General features: G+C 39.0%; 2 protein-coding genes across 2 annotated transcripts in view; both read right to left on the reverse strand.

The window, feature by feature from the left end:
- Nucleotides 1-12,429, reverse strand: part of LOC139953669 (uncharacterized) — a 51,137-nt gene extending 38,708 nt beyond the window's left edge. The window contains exons 1-3 of the mRNA XM_071953177.1: nt 11,906-12,429; nt 731-781; nt 217-383 (exon numbers count right to left, since the gene is read on the reverse strand). Of these exons, the coding sequence (XP_071809278.1) occupies nt 217-383; nt 731-781; nt 11,906-12,037 (350 nt within the window). The 5' untranslated portion in view covers nt 12,038-12,429. The remainder of the gene's footprint in view (nt 1-216; nt 384-730; nt 782-11,905) is intronic.
- Nucleotides 12,430-13,058: 629 nt separating this feature from the next.
- The window catches only part of LOC139953692 (uncharacterized), a 49,419-nt gene continuing 46,286 nt past the window's right edge, over nt 13,059-16,191 (reverse strand). The window contains exon 31 of the mRNA XM_071953210.1: nt 13,059-16,149. Coding sequence (XP_071809311.1) covers nt 15,926-16,149 — 224 coding nt within the window. The 3' untranslated portion in view covers nt 13,059-15,925. The remainder of the gene's footprint in view (nt 16,150-16,191) is intronic.

Genomic DNA, 16,191 nt, shown 5'->3' on the forward strand with positions numbered 1-16,191 from the left:
GGGCTTAAATCCAATTTGTAAAACAATTTGCTTTAAATGATGGGGAGATGTATCTTTATTAATGTTTGTTATTAATGTTATATGGAAACCTTACAGCGAGAAGCTTGATATGTATATGCACTCAATGGTAACTGCATTTGAAAATCAATTTGCTTTAAATGATGGGGAGATGTATCTTTATCAATGTTAGTTTTTAATGTTATATGGAAACCTTACAGCGAGAAGCTTGCGATGTATGCACTCAGTGGTAACTGCATTATGAAATCCAATGGTTGAGGCGTGGACCCTTTGTTGTTGATCCGGCTGGTTATAGTTGTACTTGCAAATCGCACTGCAATCTTTGTCTCAACTTGAAACAGTTGAACATCATTCTTGTCTTTAGTCTGTATTTTCCAAATAAAAAAAACACCACTATATTACATATTTACATCTTTCACAAAGTTAAACATATTATAACAGAAAGTGAACACTACTGTGTCATCTGTAAGGCTCCCACCCCCCCCCCCCCCAAAAAAAAACATCATTAGCAACAAGACATTTTTATAGTATTTTTTTCTTTTTCTAGTTTGTCTTTGAGGCGGCCTTTTAAAAGGACGCGGGCGTGGACGCTAGACATGTTTTTATTTTTATTTGGCCTAGTTTATTGAGAATATTGATTGGTATGTACATGTAGGAATACATTGACTCCTCCATCGTATGTATGAACCCATAGATCAAGGATGGTACTTACACTCGTGGCCTGTCTTCTTTCTCGAACACTTTCTCGAACTGACCGCAGCATCTGAATTGGGAAAACATGTTTCACAAAGTTATCATATAAAAGTCCTAAATGGTTTTTTATAAAGTCGTCATAGTTTGCATAAAAGTTCACATAATTCAATGCAACAGCCCATCCCATCACAACCATTAAAAACTGCCAAACCGCCGCTTTCAAGAAGTTGTGTTATGGTTGCTTCCTCTCGTTAAGACACTGCACACTATTGGTAACTGTCAAAAACTACGTCACTTCGGACGAAGCCTTTCTCACAATGTTTTATACTATCAACCAGACCTCTCCCCATTACTCGTTACCAAATGAGGTGTTATGCTAATAATTATTTTGAGCAGTTACCAATAGTGTCCACTGCCTTTAAGACAACCATATCTACCTCAACCTGAAGATGGTTTTCGGCCCAATATACAAGGGACGTCATATGAATGCATTACTTATAATATTATGAGTAAAATCCCCACGGAAATTAATCGCTTAGCAACCTTTATTCTGAGGATTTAATTGTTGGTACTTTTTTAAACACAAAACATATGGTCCACAGAAGATTCGAAGAAACAATGATAAATAGAAGTTTTTGAGAAATATCACTTGATTGTGGATTTATCTGCTCCGTATAAAACCCTCTCTGATTGTATCAATCAAACGGCACATTATATCGATTGAACTCTTGAATATTTGGTATATTGAATATTTGATATATGAAGTATTATAAATTATGAAAATGTTTGGACAAAAAAAGCTGGACAAAAAGTTGCAAGTTTTGTGTACCCGTTTTGCATTTTTTATATTTTATTGTATCTTCCGATGTTTCCGTTTAACGTTTTACAAATATTGCTCCTTTATATAGTGAATTTAGTTCGCTTTGGGGCATCTATAGGCTGCCGTTTGTTTGTTTGTTTTTGGTATTGTGATGATCTTGGTCTGATTGTTATCTTAGGTCTCCTGTAAGTTTTGTGGTGTTTTTAAAGTTTAATTCATGTTAGTCTTTCTGAACTATTTCTGAACACAGAAACACTTGTTTAAAATTTTAAAATTCTCTGTTATTTGCGAGAAGCATCGGAAAATTAAATTTCTTTTAAACTTAAAATGTTATTGTTTTGTTTCTAGGTTTGAAATTTATTATGACTGAAAAAAGATAGGATGTTTTGTCACTGTTTGTTTAACTCTAAGTTGGCTGTAATACTAAGTGAACACAATTTTGAAATCAAATCAGTTGTCTGCTTTCGTGGAAAAGAACATGATTGAGGTTTAGGGTTCAAGTTTCAGTTAAACCAACAAGTACCAACCAAACTGAACTTGTTCAAATCACCCCCACTGTGCCAGACAATTAACCTTGACTATTGTTGTTTGCTTGAGGGTCACAAAGGTCTGGAGCTAGCTGTGGTTCAAGTAGACGTACCCCTCTGGGTTTATTCAATGGAACAAAACATGAATCATCATTCTGAATGAAACTCATGCAAATCGTAGGCATGTGGTTGTTCACACCTTTATCGGTGCAATATTTTTTTTCTCGGTGCAATATTTTTTTCTCTCAGTTGTGATCCGACATTTTTATTGACATTTCTCATTACCAACTCGGCACATTCAGTTTATTTTGTATCAATTTATGTATCAAGCCATGATTTGCTTTTAAATGTTTGACATAATAAGCTTTTACCTTTTGTTTACAATTTTGCCTAATTGTTATTTTGTTTTAGTTTATTCGTTATTCCCTTCATGAATTGTGGCATCTTTTGATGTTTGTGTTTTATATATTTTTGCCTTGCCTTTAACACTCTAAATGGGAGTGATTAAAAGATTGGTCAGGGGGATTGGTGCATAAAGTGGATTGGTCCCTGATTGCAGTCCTTTGGATTGACTGTAAATCCCTCCCATTAGGGTTAACAGTTTTATAAACTCCCCGTTGTTGAGCTTAATAGCGTTAATGCCATTAAATTATTAATGTGATGCTTTACTCAGATTTGTAATTAATTGTGTAAATGTTTATTGATTTTGGTTTTTAACCATACACCGATGTGTGTTAGCACTGTATACTCAGTACTTTCCCCGAGTCCTGTTAAAAAAATATCACAGGCATGTTACTCGGGTATGTAAATGTTCTCCCATTTCTGTGTCAGATTTAAAGCCATTTTAATAATTAAGGTCGTGTTTTACTCAATTTTTTTTATACTATGTAACTGTTCATGCTATTCTGCTGCTGGCAGCGAATTGAATAGATTTTGTATTTAACCATTGAATTGAATGAATAAATGTGTCATTATATTATGTCGAAAGATACGCATGCACACTATAATATCAAACAGGTTTCGCCAAATTCTTCTGTTTATTGATACATGACATGAATCCCTACTCATGTTAATAAAGATTTAAGTTTCCCTGTAGTTAAAGTTTCAGCTTCATTAATCAAGTTTTTGAGAGAAAAAGAGTGAAAATTACAGAGCAATGTTTTCAGGAGGGTTCGTTGCGTAAAAACGTAACAACAAAAATCAAACCGTTAATGAAGTTTGATCTATGGCATGGTGTTTTGTGTCGTACAAAGAGTACCCAAACCCTTTAAAGACACTGGACACTATTGGTGACTGTCAAGGATCTGTCTTTTCACTTGGTTTACCTAAAGATTTGCATAAAATAACAAACCTGTGAAAATCTGAGTTAATTCGGTCGTCGAAGTTGCAAGATAATAATGAAAGAAAAAACACCATTGTCACACGAAGTTGTGTGCTTTCAGATGCCTGATTTCGATACCTCAAATTCTAAATCCGAGGCCTCGAAATCAAATTCGTGTAAAACTACTTCTTTTTTGAAAACTACGTTACTTTAGAGGGAGCCGTTTCCCACAATGCTGTATACTATCAAAAGCTCAAAATTACTCGTTACCAAGTAAGGTTTTATGCTAATAATTATTTTGAGTAATTACCAATAGTGTCCACTGCCTTTAAGGAAACATGATTTACGCAAATGTACTGTGAAAGCCGAGATCCTTCTAATTTACAACTTTCATAACTTGTACTCGGCTTGTCCCATTCATTTCATCTGAAAAGTGGTTGTTGCTAAGAAAGCTTATGTAGTTTTTATGTAATTACAAAGTTCGTGTAACTTTCTTATGCATACCTTCTTGCTATATTGTTTATTATCCAAGTGGTATGGTATCATGTTTGTTGCGCAAAATTAAATAAACTATTATTTAACTGACACCAGCAAACATTTCCTCGTTATTTTTTCTCTCCTACCTCAACCTCAACCTAAATCATTGACATGTTTTCTTTCAATTTATTGTAAACTGTTCCTTTAATTAAGGTCCACCCTGCAGTAAAATACGTTTGTTTCTACGCAGCTAGCACCCCCCTCCTCCCCCTCCCCAAACCAGGTTCAGTCCAACCATACTTTTCATGACCCCCCCCCCCCCCCTTAACAAAAAGTCACGGATTTCTCATTCACGTCCTATCAACAAGCCACATCCCACATGACTACTATCCATCTCTCCTACCTACCCTCAAATCGAGCTCATAGTCCCACTCCCTGGCTCTAATCGTATTCCAACCAGCCACACCCCAGCAAAAGTACCACTAGTTCATTCCCGCGTCCTTAAAAAATCACATGACCTGCCCCACGTCATCTGCCCAGTTTGCCCATACCCATGCCCAACAAGCACCGCCCCGGCAAAATAAGCACAAATCCATTCCCCCTACCCTCACATCGAACTCCAAGTCCTCACCCACCTTGCTGTAACACACGCCCAACCATCCACACCCCAGCAAATCGAACTTCTAGTCTCTGGCCCCAGTCACCCACCAACCTTGCTCATGCCCATGCCGAACCAGCCACACCCCAGCAAAATAAGCACAGGGCCATCTCCCCTACCCTCCAATTGAACTTCCAGTCACCCACCCACCTTGCTCATGCCCAAGCAGCCACACCCCGGCAGAATTAGCATGTCCATCTCCCCACCCTTAAATCGTACTTCCAGTCCCTGGCCCCAGTCACCCACCCAGCTTGCTTATGCCCATGCCAAACCAGCCACACCCATGCAAAATTAGCACAAGTCGATCTCTCCTAACCTCAAATCAACTTCCCGTCCCTGGTTCCAGTCATACACAATAGCTTGCTCCTTGTAATCACCCCCAACCACTGCCACAACCCAGCAAAATTGCTACAATTGTCCCAACACGCTATCTAGTTATTTCTGTAACCTCTTGGGGGAACCAGTTTGATTACTCGTGTGGTTTTGGAAAGGCACCGGTGATTGGAACCAGCCAAAGCAACCGAAAGGTACCAGACTACCGCCCAACAACAGATAAACATAATCGGGGACAGGGTGCTTGACGGCCCGGTGCCGTGACGCGATATTCAAAATGGCCACCAGCCATGCTTGGTTTATGTCAACACCGTGGATGTATTACGACCATTTGTTTGATGTGATTTAATGTTTATATAGAGGTAAGCTTTATCATGTAATTTAGTTAAGTTCATTACGTAGAATAGGAATAGGCCTCGTGGAAGGCCTGTAGATACCTAGATTGTCACTAGCGGGTAATTTGTGGCTTTTTGTTTTGCCTTCGTGCATGTAAACAACGGCACTTGAAACCGGGCCCCGGAACTATTAGCTGTACTGTAATCGTTTAGCCAATTGTGGTTCATTGTGTTGTCAGTCAATGTCGACTAGCTGTCAATCAAATTTAACAATGAACTTTTCTGTACTACGAATTACATCATCCTTTTAAAACCAATGTAGTGTTCCTGAGTATTTATTCGTTAATGCGTGAATAGTTTAGTACCTGATAATCTGATCAATGCGTGGGCTGTGCCTGGACCTCCCCATGTCTAGAATGCATGTAACGTGAATTTGTTAATGCCCAGTGTGCCTTTGTTGCAATTTAAATAAAGGACCAATCCTAATCTGTTTGAAAATAGTTCGTTTAACTTTCTAATGTTTAACTATTTACTATGGTTAATTGTCTGAGTGGTATTTTTTGTATTATGTATACTGTTTTTTTTCACATATAAACTATAATAAATATTATTTTAAAAGAAATAAATTAACGTGTTCTTTATTATATCCTTTTCCCCTCCTGCCTCTGCCCACCCACATTAGAACAAGACCCTTTGTTGTCTTCCAAATTGTGTTTCTTTTCAATTTATTTCGAACTAAAATAAAGATGTCCATGGCTTTAAAAATGGTAAAACACGGGCTCTTTGGACCATACGACCGACAATGACAACATGCTCACAATTTAAAGTTTTCGCCTGTTTTTGTTGATACAAACTTAAAATGTTCAGTTTAAAAAGATTGACATGCATTTATTTTAAAATAATCTTTGCCGTTGCGGCACACAGAGTGTATTTGCTGCACAAATCACTGTAACCTCCCCCAAATACCTTTGAATTATTTAAATAGGACAATTTAACAATCGCATGTGAAATTATAGTATTTCCCCTCGCTCTTCAAATCCCGTTCTTAGCCACCTCACTATAGGCCTAATTTCTTAGAGCTGCTTAACGGTTGATTTTGTTCTTATAGTGCGCGATTTCCATTCGCTGCTAACCGCTAGCACACGAAGAGGCACGCTAACCTTCCGGTGCTTACTGCACGAAAGTTAATCAATTAAAAATGCAAAATCCATGCTGAACACGCAAAACGGCCGCCTGATGATATACTTGCTAACCTGTGAAATACGCTCACACTTTTTCTTCTATATACAGTATTAAGCACAGACATTTTTTTACCGTTAATCAGCGCATGGAATTGGGCCATGGTTGTCAATGAGTCTCACTGAACGCCCCTCTCCAATGCATCATCCCCGACGGTATCACAGCGAGTACCCACCAAGAACACTATGTATGGGAATCAACGTTGTTTATTCCCTACCCAGCCACCCTACCCAGCCACCCAACCTAAACCACCACACCCCGCGACCCGTCCAAAGCAACCCCCACCTGCAACAACCCCAATGTATTCCTATCAGTTGTCAAATCAAACATCCCAATACAGTTTCCTATGAAAACTAACTTTCTATAACTACAACGTGTGTCTTACCCTCAAATACTTTGTAAGTCCAAACTAAAGAGTTCCCAATGCCAATGTTTCCTTACTAAACGAATTGTCCATACCTACAGCGTGTGCTTTCTACTCACAATATTTTGTAAGTCAGAACCAAAGACTCTCCTGTTAACCTACTCCCGGGTATAGCGTATGCCTTCCATATACTCGCAAATTATTTACTAACTTATTTTTTAGGTATAAAGCAAGTTACTTTACCTATGGCCTGCAGCGTGTGCCTTCAATTCAAATTTACAAAATGTATTAATTTGTGCCCGAACCATAGAGTCCGCCATCTGCCTATGTTTCCTAATGAACTTATGGTCTATACCCACAGCGTGCGCCTTCCATTTGAATTATTTTTTAAGTCCAAACCAAAGAATCCCCTATATCCCTATGTTTCCTAAGTAAACTAATGCTCCATAACATGAGTCCCCTATATGCCTATGTTTCCTATCCCATATCATCCTGTGTAAAGGATTCCACTCGCAGATTATATATTTAGCATAAAGCACTGACTTTCACATACCATAGCATCCTGTGTAAAGGATTCCAGTCGCAAATTATATAGTTAAGTATAAAGCACTGACTTTCCCATACCATACCATCCTGTGTAAAGTATTCCACTCGCAAATTTTATACTAAGTATAAAGCACTGTAATTCCGTGCCATAGTACCCTGTGTAAAGTATGAACCGAAGGTTTATCAAGTCCAAAATGCGTATTTTAATGGGGGGACCCACCCAGGTGTCGTGGGAAGGTGTCGTTCTCCGAAGCGAAAGGTCCCCGGTTCGAACCCCGGTAGTGGCGGCAGCGCCTCTCGATACGAGCCACGGTGGTGGCAGCCTGGTGAGTGGCCGACCGCGAAATCTCGACTCACCGCGCAGTGGCACCCACCGCTCCCACTCGCTTAGAAAAGAAACTTAAAACTTAAAACGAACCTATGAACTTTTTTAATATGAATTTTAAAATTGTAATAAAAAAATTCTTTTTAAAACGGCTCGAACATTTCGAGAGCGGGAGTTGATCTCGGGACCTTCCGGTTCAGAGACCAGAGCCCTTCCACTGGGCCACCGCTCCTTCTTACTAAAGATGTGTTCGAGTTTAATTTTAAACCTTCGTATGAACATTTTTAAATTAAGATTTAGTAAAAGAACACCGTCTCGATTCGAACCCAGTACCTTTGGGTATGGAGCCTGGAGCCCTTCCACTGGGCCACCGCTCCTTCTTACTAAATATGCGTCCGAGTTTAATTTTAAACCTTCTTATGAATAATTTAAAATTAAGATTTAGTAAAAGAACACCCATGATTCGAACCCGGTACCTTTGGGTATGGAGTAGGGAGCCCTTCCACTGGGCCACCGCTCCTCATACAGATATTGCGTTCGAGTTTAATTTTAAACCTTCGTATGAACAATTTTAAACTAAGATTTAGTAAAAGAACACACATGATTCGAACCCGGTACCTTTGGGTATGGAGTCGGGAGCCCTTCCACTGGGCCACCGCTCCTTCTTACTAAACATGCGTTCGAGTTTAACTTTAAACCTTCGTATGAACAATTTTAAACTAAGATTTAGTAAAAGAACACACATGATTCGAACCTTTGGGTATGGAGTCGGGAGCCCTTCCACTGGGCCACCGCTCCTCTTACAGAAAGTGCGTTCGAGTTTAATTTTAAACCTTAGTATCAACAATTTTAAACTAAGATTTAGTAAAAGAACACCGATGATTCGAACCCAGTACCTTTGGGTATGGAGTCCGGAGCCCTTCCACTGGGCCACTGCTCATCTTACTCAATTTGCGCTCGAGCTTAATTATAAACCTTAGAATGAACAACTTTTAATCAAAACGTAGTAAAAGAACACACATGATTCGAACCCGGTACCTTTCGGTGTAGGGTCGGGAAGCCCTTCCACTGGGCCACAACTACTCTTACTTAAATTTGCGCTCGAGTTTATTCATAAACCTTATAATGAGCAATTTAAAATCAAAACGTATTATACGGTATGCCTTCCACTCGCAAAGTATAGTTTAAAGCAAGGATTTCCCTATGCCACAGGTTGAAGCGTAAACCATTTGACAAAGCATAGAAAAAGGACACCCATGATTCGAACCCAGTTCCTTTTGGTATGGAGTCGGGAGCCCTTCCACTGGGCCACTGCTCTTCTTATACAAGTTGCGTTCGAGATTAATTTTAAACCTTAGAATCAACAACTTAAAATAAAAACGAAATCAAAGAACAAACATGATTCGAACCCGGTACCTTTGGGTGTAGGGTCGGTAGCCCCTCCACTGGGCCACAAGTACTCTTGCTTAAAATTGCGTTCGAGTTTAATAATAAACCTTAGAATGAGCAATTTTAAATCAAAACGTGTTATAGCGTATGCCTTCCACTCGCAACCTATTAAGTATAAAGCAATGATTTCCCTATGCCATAGGTGAAGCGTAAACTATTTGACCCCAGCAGAGAAAAAGAACACCCATGACTCGAACCCCGAACCTTTTCGTATGGAGTCCGGAGCCCATTCCACTTGGCCACACCTCCTTTTACTTGATTTGCGTCCGAGTTTAATTATAAACCTTAGAACTATTACGTATAAAGCAAGGATTTCCCTATGCTATAGGGTACCGCGTAAACCAATGGTCTTATGCGAGAAAAAAGAAGACACCTGGGTTCGAACCCAGTACCTTGTGGTGTGGAGTCCGGAGCCCTTCCACTGGGCCACAACTCCTTTTGCTTGATTTGCGTTCGAGATTGATTTTATACTTTAGAATGAACAACTGTCTTCTACACATAAAGAACTCCCTTTGGTAAAATTTCGAGGCAAATCGGAGAGAAAAAGTTTTCAAGGGTGAAAAAACGTCAAGTTAGTAATATCCCTTGTCGTTTTTTCCAAAATCGGCCGACATTTTTAGTTTCCAAATCGCCTGAAACTTCAAACTCGGGTGTAAAAGGGTGCGAGGATCACAAAAATCTTGGTTTTAGTCGTCTACGGTGTCAACTTTTTGAGATATTGTATAGGTTCGGATATAACGACGGTTCAAAATTAAGGTTAAAATGAATTATTGAGACCCATCCCATTGTTCCAGCAACCTGTAACTTGGAGACTGTCTTCTACACATAAAGGACTTCATTATTGGCTAAACTTTGAAGCAAATCGGAGAGAAAAGGTTATCGAGGGTGAAAAACTATCAAGTTATCATCCCCTTGCCATATTTTTTCAAAAATCGGACGAAATTTGTTTTCCAAATCGCCTGAAATTTCATACACATGTGTAAAAGGGTGCGAGGATCACAAAAATCTTGGTCTTTAGTCGTCTACTGGTGGCAACTTTTTTGAGACATTGCCGAAGTTCGGATATAACGACGGTACAAAATCAGGATTAAAATGAATTATTTAGACCCATCACCTATAACTTGAATTCAGTTGCAAAAGAGTAATGAAAGAAATGTTCATACGTCGGCATACGCTGGTTTAAACGTCAAGGTGTTGCAGGGCCACACATTTGTGTGCTTTCTCAGATGCCTAATAAATACTTGAGGCATACGACTCTCTATCACAGAGAACCAGCTATAATTATACGGGTTCGCCGTCGTGGAATTATTCCAACCTTCATAACGAACTCCTGCCGTTTGAACCTTGCAGACTCCTCATGTTTGGTTCATATTTGCAATTGATACGTACGGAGCTCTGGAAGTGCCATTCGACATGTTGAGATCCTCAGATACCTGCCAGATGATGACATCATAATGTCGACATCCCGAAATGTTTCATCTCGGGACGATACTCTGAAGTGATTGATGTCGACTTTTACTTTAGAGGTAAAAATCTGGATTCATGCAGAGAATCCAAGATAAATTATCTTGTGGAGACAAGATAATGTGATGTTCCACTTCCATCCTAAGATAAAATGTATCAGGAAGACGACATTCTAACTTTAAGATGTCGTCATTCCGAGATAAATTATAACCAAATGTCGTCATTTTTCGTTAATGATGTCATCATCCATCCTGCATGATCTCAACGAGTTGGATGGCATTTCCACAGCTCCGTAGATGCTTCATGGGGAGGGCATGGAAGTGTACAAACTCTGACCATAGAGACAGGACCCCTTCAAATGACCAGCATTGTACCGGTATAGTACATTACGTAATGAATACCAGCTACACATGTATATAGGTCTACGCCTACACACAGGTTCCTACAGTAGGCCTATAATATGCCATGTATTTTGTGTTGCATGGGAAAAGTTTCCGTATGGCGCAACCACTTTTCATTCGATAATATAGTATTATCTAGTTTACCTTAATGAGATATCCCTTTTTGCAAAAATGAGTGAAAAAGTAGTGGCGCCATACGGAAAGTTTATCGTTGGATGTTTTACAGTTTGCACCAAATTTAAGTGCAAAAGCATCATGGATTGTTATCTGTCAATGTTAGCCAATGATGAAAGTGGAAAGTTAAAGTTTTGCATATGCTGCAGACAATCCTGGTTCTCCTACCTAATAGGCCTCGCGGCACTGATTTGGGGCATGTTGTTTGGGTCAACACAAACTGAACAAAATAACAGAGGTATTTTTTTTCTGTTCAACGAATGGAACAATTTGATCAATTCCAACCTTTGCTGATTATTGCATAACACAACAAGGTTACTTTGTGTGAAACTGTGGAAGTATCCAATTCCCTGTTATGTACTATACCAGTTTTGGGTTTGGGTTTTTAATTAATGGACGAGAAAGTGTATATCGTGACTAGAATGTACGAGCCGAAGCTTGTAATCACTGTGGATTACGTTTTGAGACTGAAGTGTAGATTCCGACCGTAACGAAGTGTAGATTCGTAAAACTACGATTCACTTTCAACAATAGAGTGACGTCACAGAAAGAGTAAAATTAATGAAAAAAAACCGTAAACCATCTCTGGTGAACAGTGACCATCACTTATTTTGACCAGGAGCTAGATTCGCATGTGTGCGGTTTATAAACAGGGCCTATAAGTTGTTATAGTTTGACAAGGATGAGTGAATGACAGTGTGGTCTGCTTGTATAGACTAATACTATGGACGAATCTCCATGGCTAAACCGGCTATACTTACCTCATATTGCTTGGAGTGTTTGAGAGCTGTAACAGTCCATTCCTTGGTTCCTGATGGTGCTGATATGACAACACTAAACATGTAGAGTAACATAACAACGCCCACCGCTGATCTTCCTTCAAGATGCACCATCTTGGCAATTATTGTACGAGCATGGAGGAGTATACCACTTCAAGACATGAATCCAAAAATCAATATGTATTTGTTGACCAAACCACTGTGTCTGTAACGACGTTCGTAGAGTAGTGAAGAGAATATCGTCAGTTTACTTTATGTTTATCCGTCGGTTTTGGGTGCTTGGTGTCCCCTGTGGACTTACTGCATGCTCCAACGCGGATTATCGTTTATCCAGCGTACAGATTATATACCAGTAGCAAATAGCTCCAAGCGTGTCACGTAGCAAAGCCACTCCAGTAAACGATGTGGCCACTCAAGGGAAGAAAAGTATGCCTCTAAATTCCAATGGCAGATTCTATTGTACCAGAACTTGTGAGTTCTTGGAGTTATGACTGTGTTTTGGCAGTTTTAAGGTCTACTTGTCACATTCATGAAATTTCAACAACACCGCAGTGTCATCAAAGACAAGTTTCGGTGAAGTTGGCTGTTTTATTAAGTTATATTACTCCCTCTGGACCACTGAGAGACTACCACCCATAACAAGAGAAACTAAACAGAATTGGCAGATATGATGAAAAATTACATTTGTTATAAATGGCAAAGTGAATGTGAACCACTTATAGTGGTATGTTTATGGTTTAAATAAATCATAAGGTTACTTATTACTGTCAAAATTTGTTCGCAAACGCAGGGAGTCGCAATGGCTAAAGGAAGTTCCCGCAATGTGCAGAATACCCCACCGTCGACCGTGCGTGGAGCGTCCTTCAAAGGAGAACAATAAAGTTACCAGAGCGGTCATTGTTTGCTTTCCTCTTATTCAGGTTTACGGGAGTGTCTAGCTCTGTTGTATTGTGAATGGGGGGCCCCCAATGTTGTGGTTTTTTCAGTAGGAGAGGCTTATAATCTTAGGCATTACAGCGTGACCATGACCGGACAGAATGAAGGGTCAAATTGCAGTATTATGCAGCCGCTGGCAATGACAACTGGGCCTATTATTCATTTGGAAATGAGTGTCAGATAACAGTGATTAATTTAAAACAGATTTATTTGTAAACTGAATGATCTCAAGCCTGCGGTTCATACTTCCTGCGAATACGAATCAAATTTTGACGTCACAGTTTAGCTCTCGCAGCGAATGTGTTGCGACACAAAGTTAAACTAAATTTCTTCCTCCATGGTTCAACCATGGTTTAATATTTGCGCTGTATCTGTTGAGAATTTGTGACGTCAACATTTGATCGCATTCACCTTCGCAACAGGTGAACGGGCTGTATCGAATATTAATTGATTAACATTACAAAAAATAACACCAAAGTGCAAAACAAAACAAACAGAAGCAACTAATTTAAACGCACTTTTCAGTTTATAAACAAGACCACTGCAAATGATAAAACTATGAATAATACAGCAATTATGACAACATTAAAACAATGAACCAGTCTCATAAACGTAAAATGACTACACTAACAGTATTCAACAGGCACTTTTATACACTAAAGCTATAAATAAGATTTCTGCCAAAATAGTGTTTTGGGTATATGTATTTTTTTTAGACCTCCGGATTTACGTGCCGGCGCTCTTCCACCTGAGCTATCTAGCCCCATGCTGGTGGTCTCTTTACTATTTTAAGTGAAACAGTTCATACAAAGATCATTATTTTACGGTAGCACTTATAATCATTAATAGTCTGAGATTCTAATCGCGAACCAGGCTCAAGTATTAGACTTTATCCACATAGTTTGATACATTAATTTCTACTTGGCAAGGTACAATTTGGTTGCACTTAAAGGCAGTTGATTGGTAATTACTAAACATAATTTTTAGCATAAAACCTTACTTGGTAACGAGTAATGGGGATAGGTTGATAGTATAAAACATTGTGAGAAACGGCTCCCTCTGAAGCGACGCAGTTTCCGAGAAAGAAGTAATTTTCAACGAACTTGATTTCGAGACCTCAAGTTTAGAATTTAAGGTCTTGAAATAAATTATTTGAAAGCACACAACTTTATGTGGCAAGGGTGTTTTTTCTTTCATTATTATCTCGCAACTTCGATGACCAATTGAGCTTAAATGTTCACAAGTTTGTTATTCAATGCATATGTTGAGATACACCAATAGTGTCCAGAGTCTTTAACCTTGCTCAATGTTCAATTCCCCATAAGTTGTTTTTGCAATTTGCTGTTCATGTAGGCCTACGTGCTTAAACACATCAATCACCAACACACCCCTATCATCATTGGTATGTGTACAAAAAATACAACCATGCTTTGTCACTGAATATTCATGAACTTTTGACCAATCACAGTTTGTGTTGGGCAGCCAACCACGTGCATGGTTTTATGGGCTTGTGTGGCCAATCCTTAGCAGTGCTTCTTGCCAGGGTAAAACATAGCTAGTCAACCAATCAGGGGAGGCAACATTGGAGCGGTGTAGAATGTATCACTCAGTCACAGTTTTTATTAAATTGTATAACGTTTGAAGGTTTTATGTAAGATTTTAATTATGCCAGGTTGCCAACATGAAAATATAATAAAAAACTATGGCGAACAACAACTAGAAGGTGTTTATTAATCTTCTTTCCGAGTCCAAGTAAAAAGCAATTTTATTTTCATTGTGTCTAATTTCCCATTTTAGACAGCATTTTTGCAAAGAATTGAAATATTTCCTTGAACTTCCGCCTCCTATTAGTATGCCTTCATTTATTAAACATTTTCCGCAACGTCTGTCTATGCAATATTATGAAAATAATAACTCTACCAATTTAAATAATACTTCATACTATACACCTTATGAATATTTATTCGTAAATACCTAAGACAGTTTATCCATTCTGATTGGTCGAGAGGGCATCAAGAGGGCTTGTTTGAACGGATGATATAACACCAGTAAAAAGTGTTGAAACATGGGCGTGACACACGAGCTTGCACCTGTGATTATAAGACATTTGCTTCATTCCTATTGGTCGAGAACAAATACCTAAGACAGTTTATCCATTGGTCGAGAGGGCATCACGAGGGCTTGTTTGAACGGATGATATAACACCAGAAAAAAATGTTGAAACATGGGCGTGACACACACGCTTGTACCTGTGATTATAAGACATTTGTTTCACTCCTATTGGTCGAGAGTAACGGCTGAAACAGTTATGCAACATCACGCGGTACGCGCGCAACCACAGCATTCCCTTATAAGGAGTTGTTTACCCGAGGGCAGCGGAGGGCCTTACCATTTCATAGCTGGAGGGGTGTTGTGTTGAAAGAAATCATTGAATAATTATAATTTTTGCATTTATTTTACTTTCTGACCAAAAGTATTGATGTTTTTTGACTGAAAAGGTATTTATGAATGGAAATCAAAGTGTGTTGAATCGGTTTTCAACTAGTGGTTTAAACCCGCCGAGGCCTGGTTCTTGATAATTTACCTCGACTTCGTCTCGGTAAAAAGAACCAGGCCTCGTTGGGATTAAACCACTAGTTGAAAACCGATTCAACACACATTGATTCCCTTATTGTAATTTGGATAAAGGCACCTGACACAATTGGTAATACTCAAAATGATTTCCAGCATAACCAGGTATTGTACTTGGTAACGAGTAATGGGGAGCTGTTGATAGTATAAAACATTGTGAGAAACAGCTCCCTCTGAAGTAAAGTTTGGAGAAAAAAAGTAGTTTCTCACTCAAGACTTCAGGCCTGAAGCTTTTTATTGGGCACCTGAAGGCACGCAAATTTGTGCATCAATGGTATTTTTTTCTTTCATTATTCTCTTGCAACTGCGATGACCAATTGAGTAAAAGTTTTCACAGATTTGTAATGTTATGCAAGTGATTACTGGTGTTTGACAATCACCAAAGGTATTAATATCACCATATATTGTAATTAATTTGTCTAAAACCAGAATAAGCTACATTACTGCAAAGATGTCTGACATCAGATAGTCAGCATAGCTTCCCTCTACAAATCCTTCATCGACATCAACGTTGGCAGACACCCAGCAATTACCATGACCTACGTCATCCGACAGAGGGCGCCCCCTCGTGTCAATTTGTATCCCGCAAGTCTGTGATCCACCTCTGCCTGGTCGGTTAATATTCATGGAAAAGCGCGTCTCGCCTCTTTGGAATTGTCCTAAAAAGTAAAAGAAATGAAGCTAGAACTCTTTTGTACGAA

Source organism: Asterias amurensis, chromosome 2 (assembly GCF_032118995.1).
Source record: "Asterias amurensis chromosome 2, ASM3211899v1".
NCBI classification, from domain to species: Eukaryota; Metazoa; Echinodermata; class Asteroidea; order Forcipulatida; family Asteriidae; genus Asterias; species Asterias amurensis.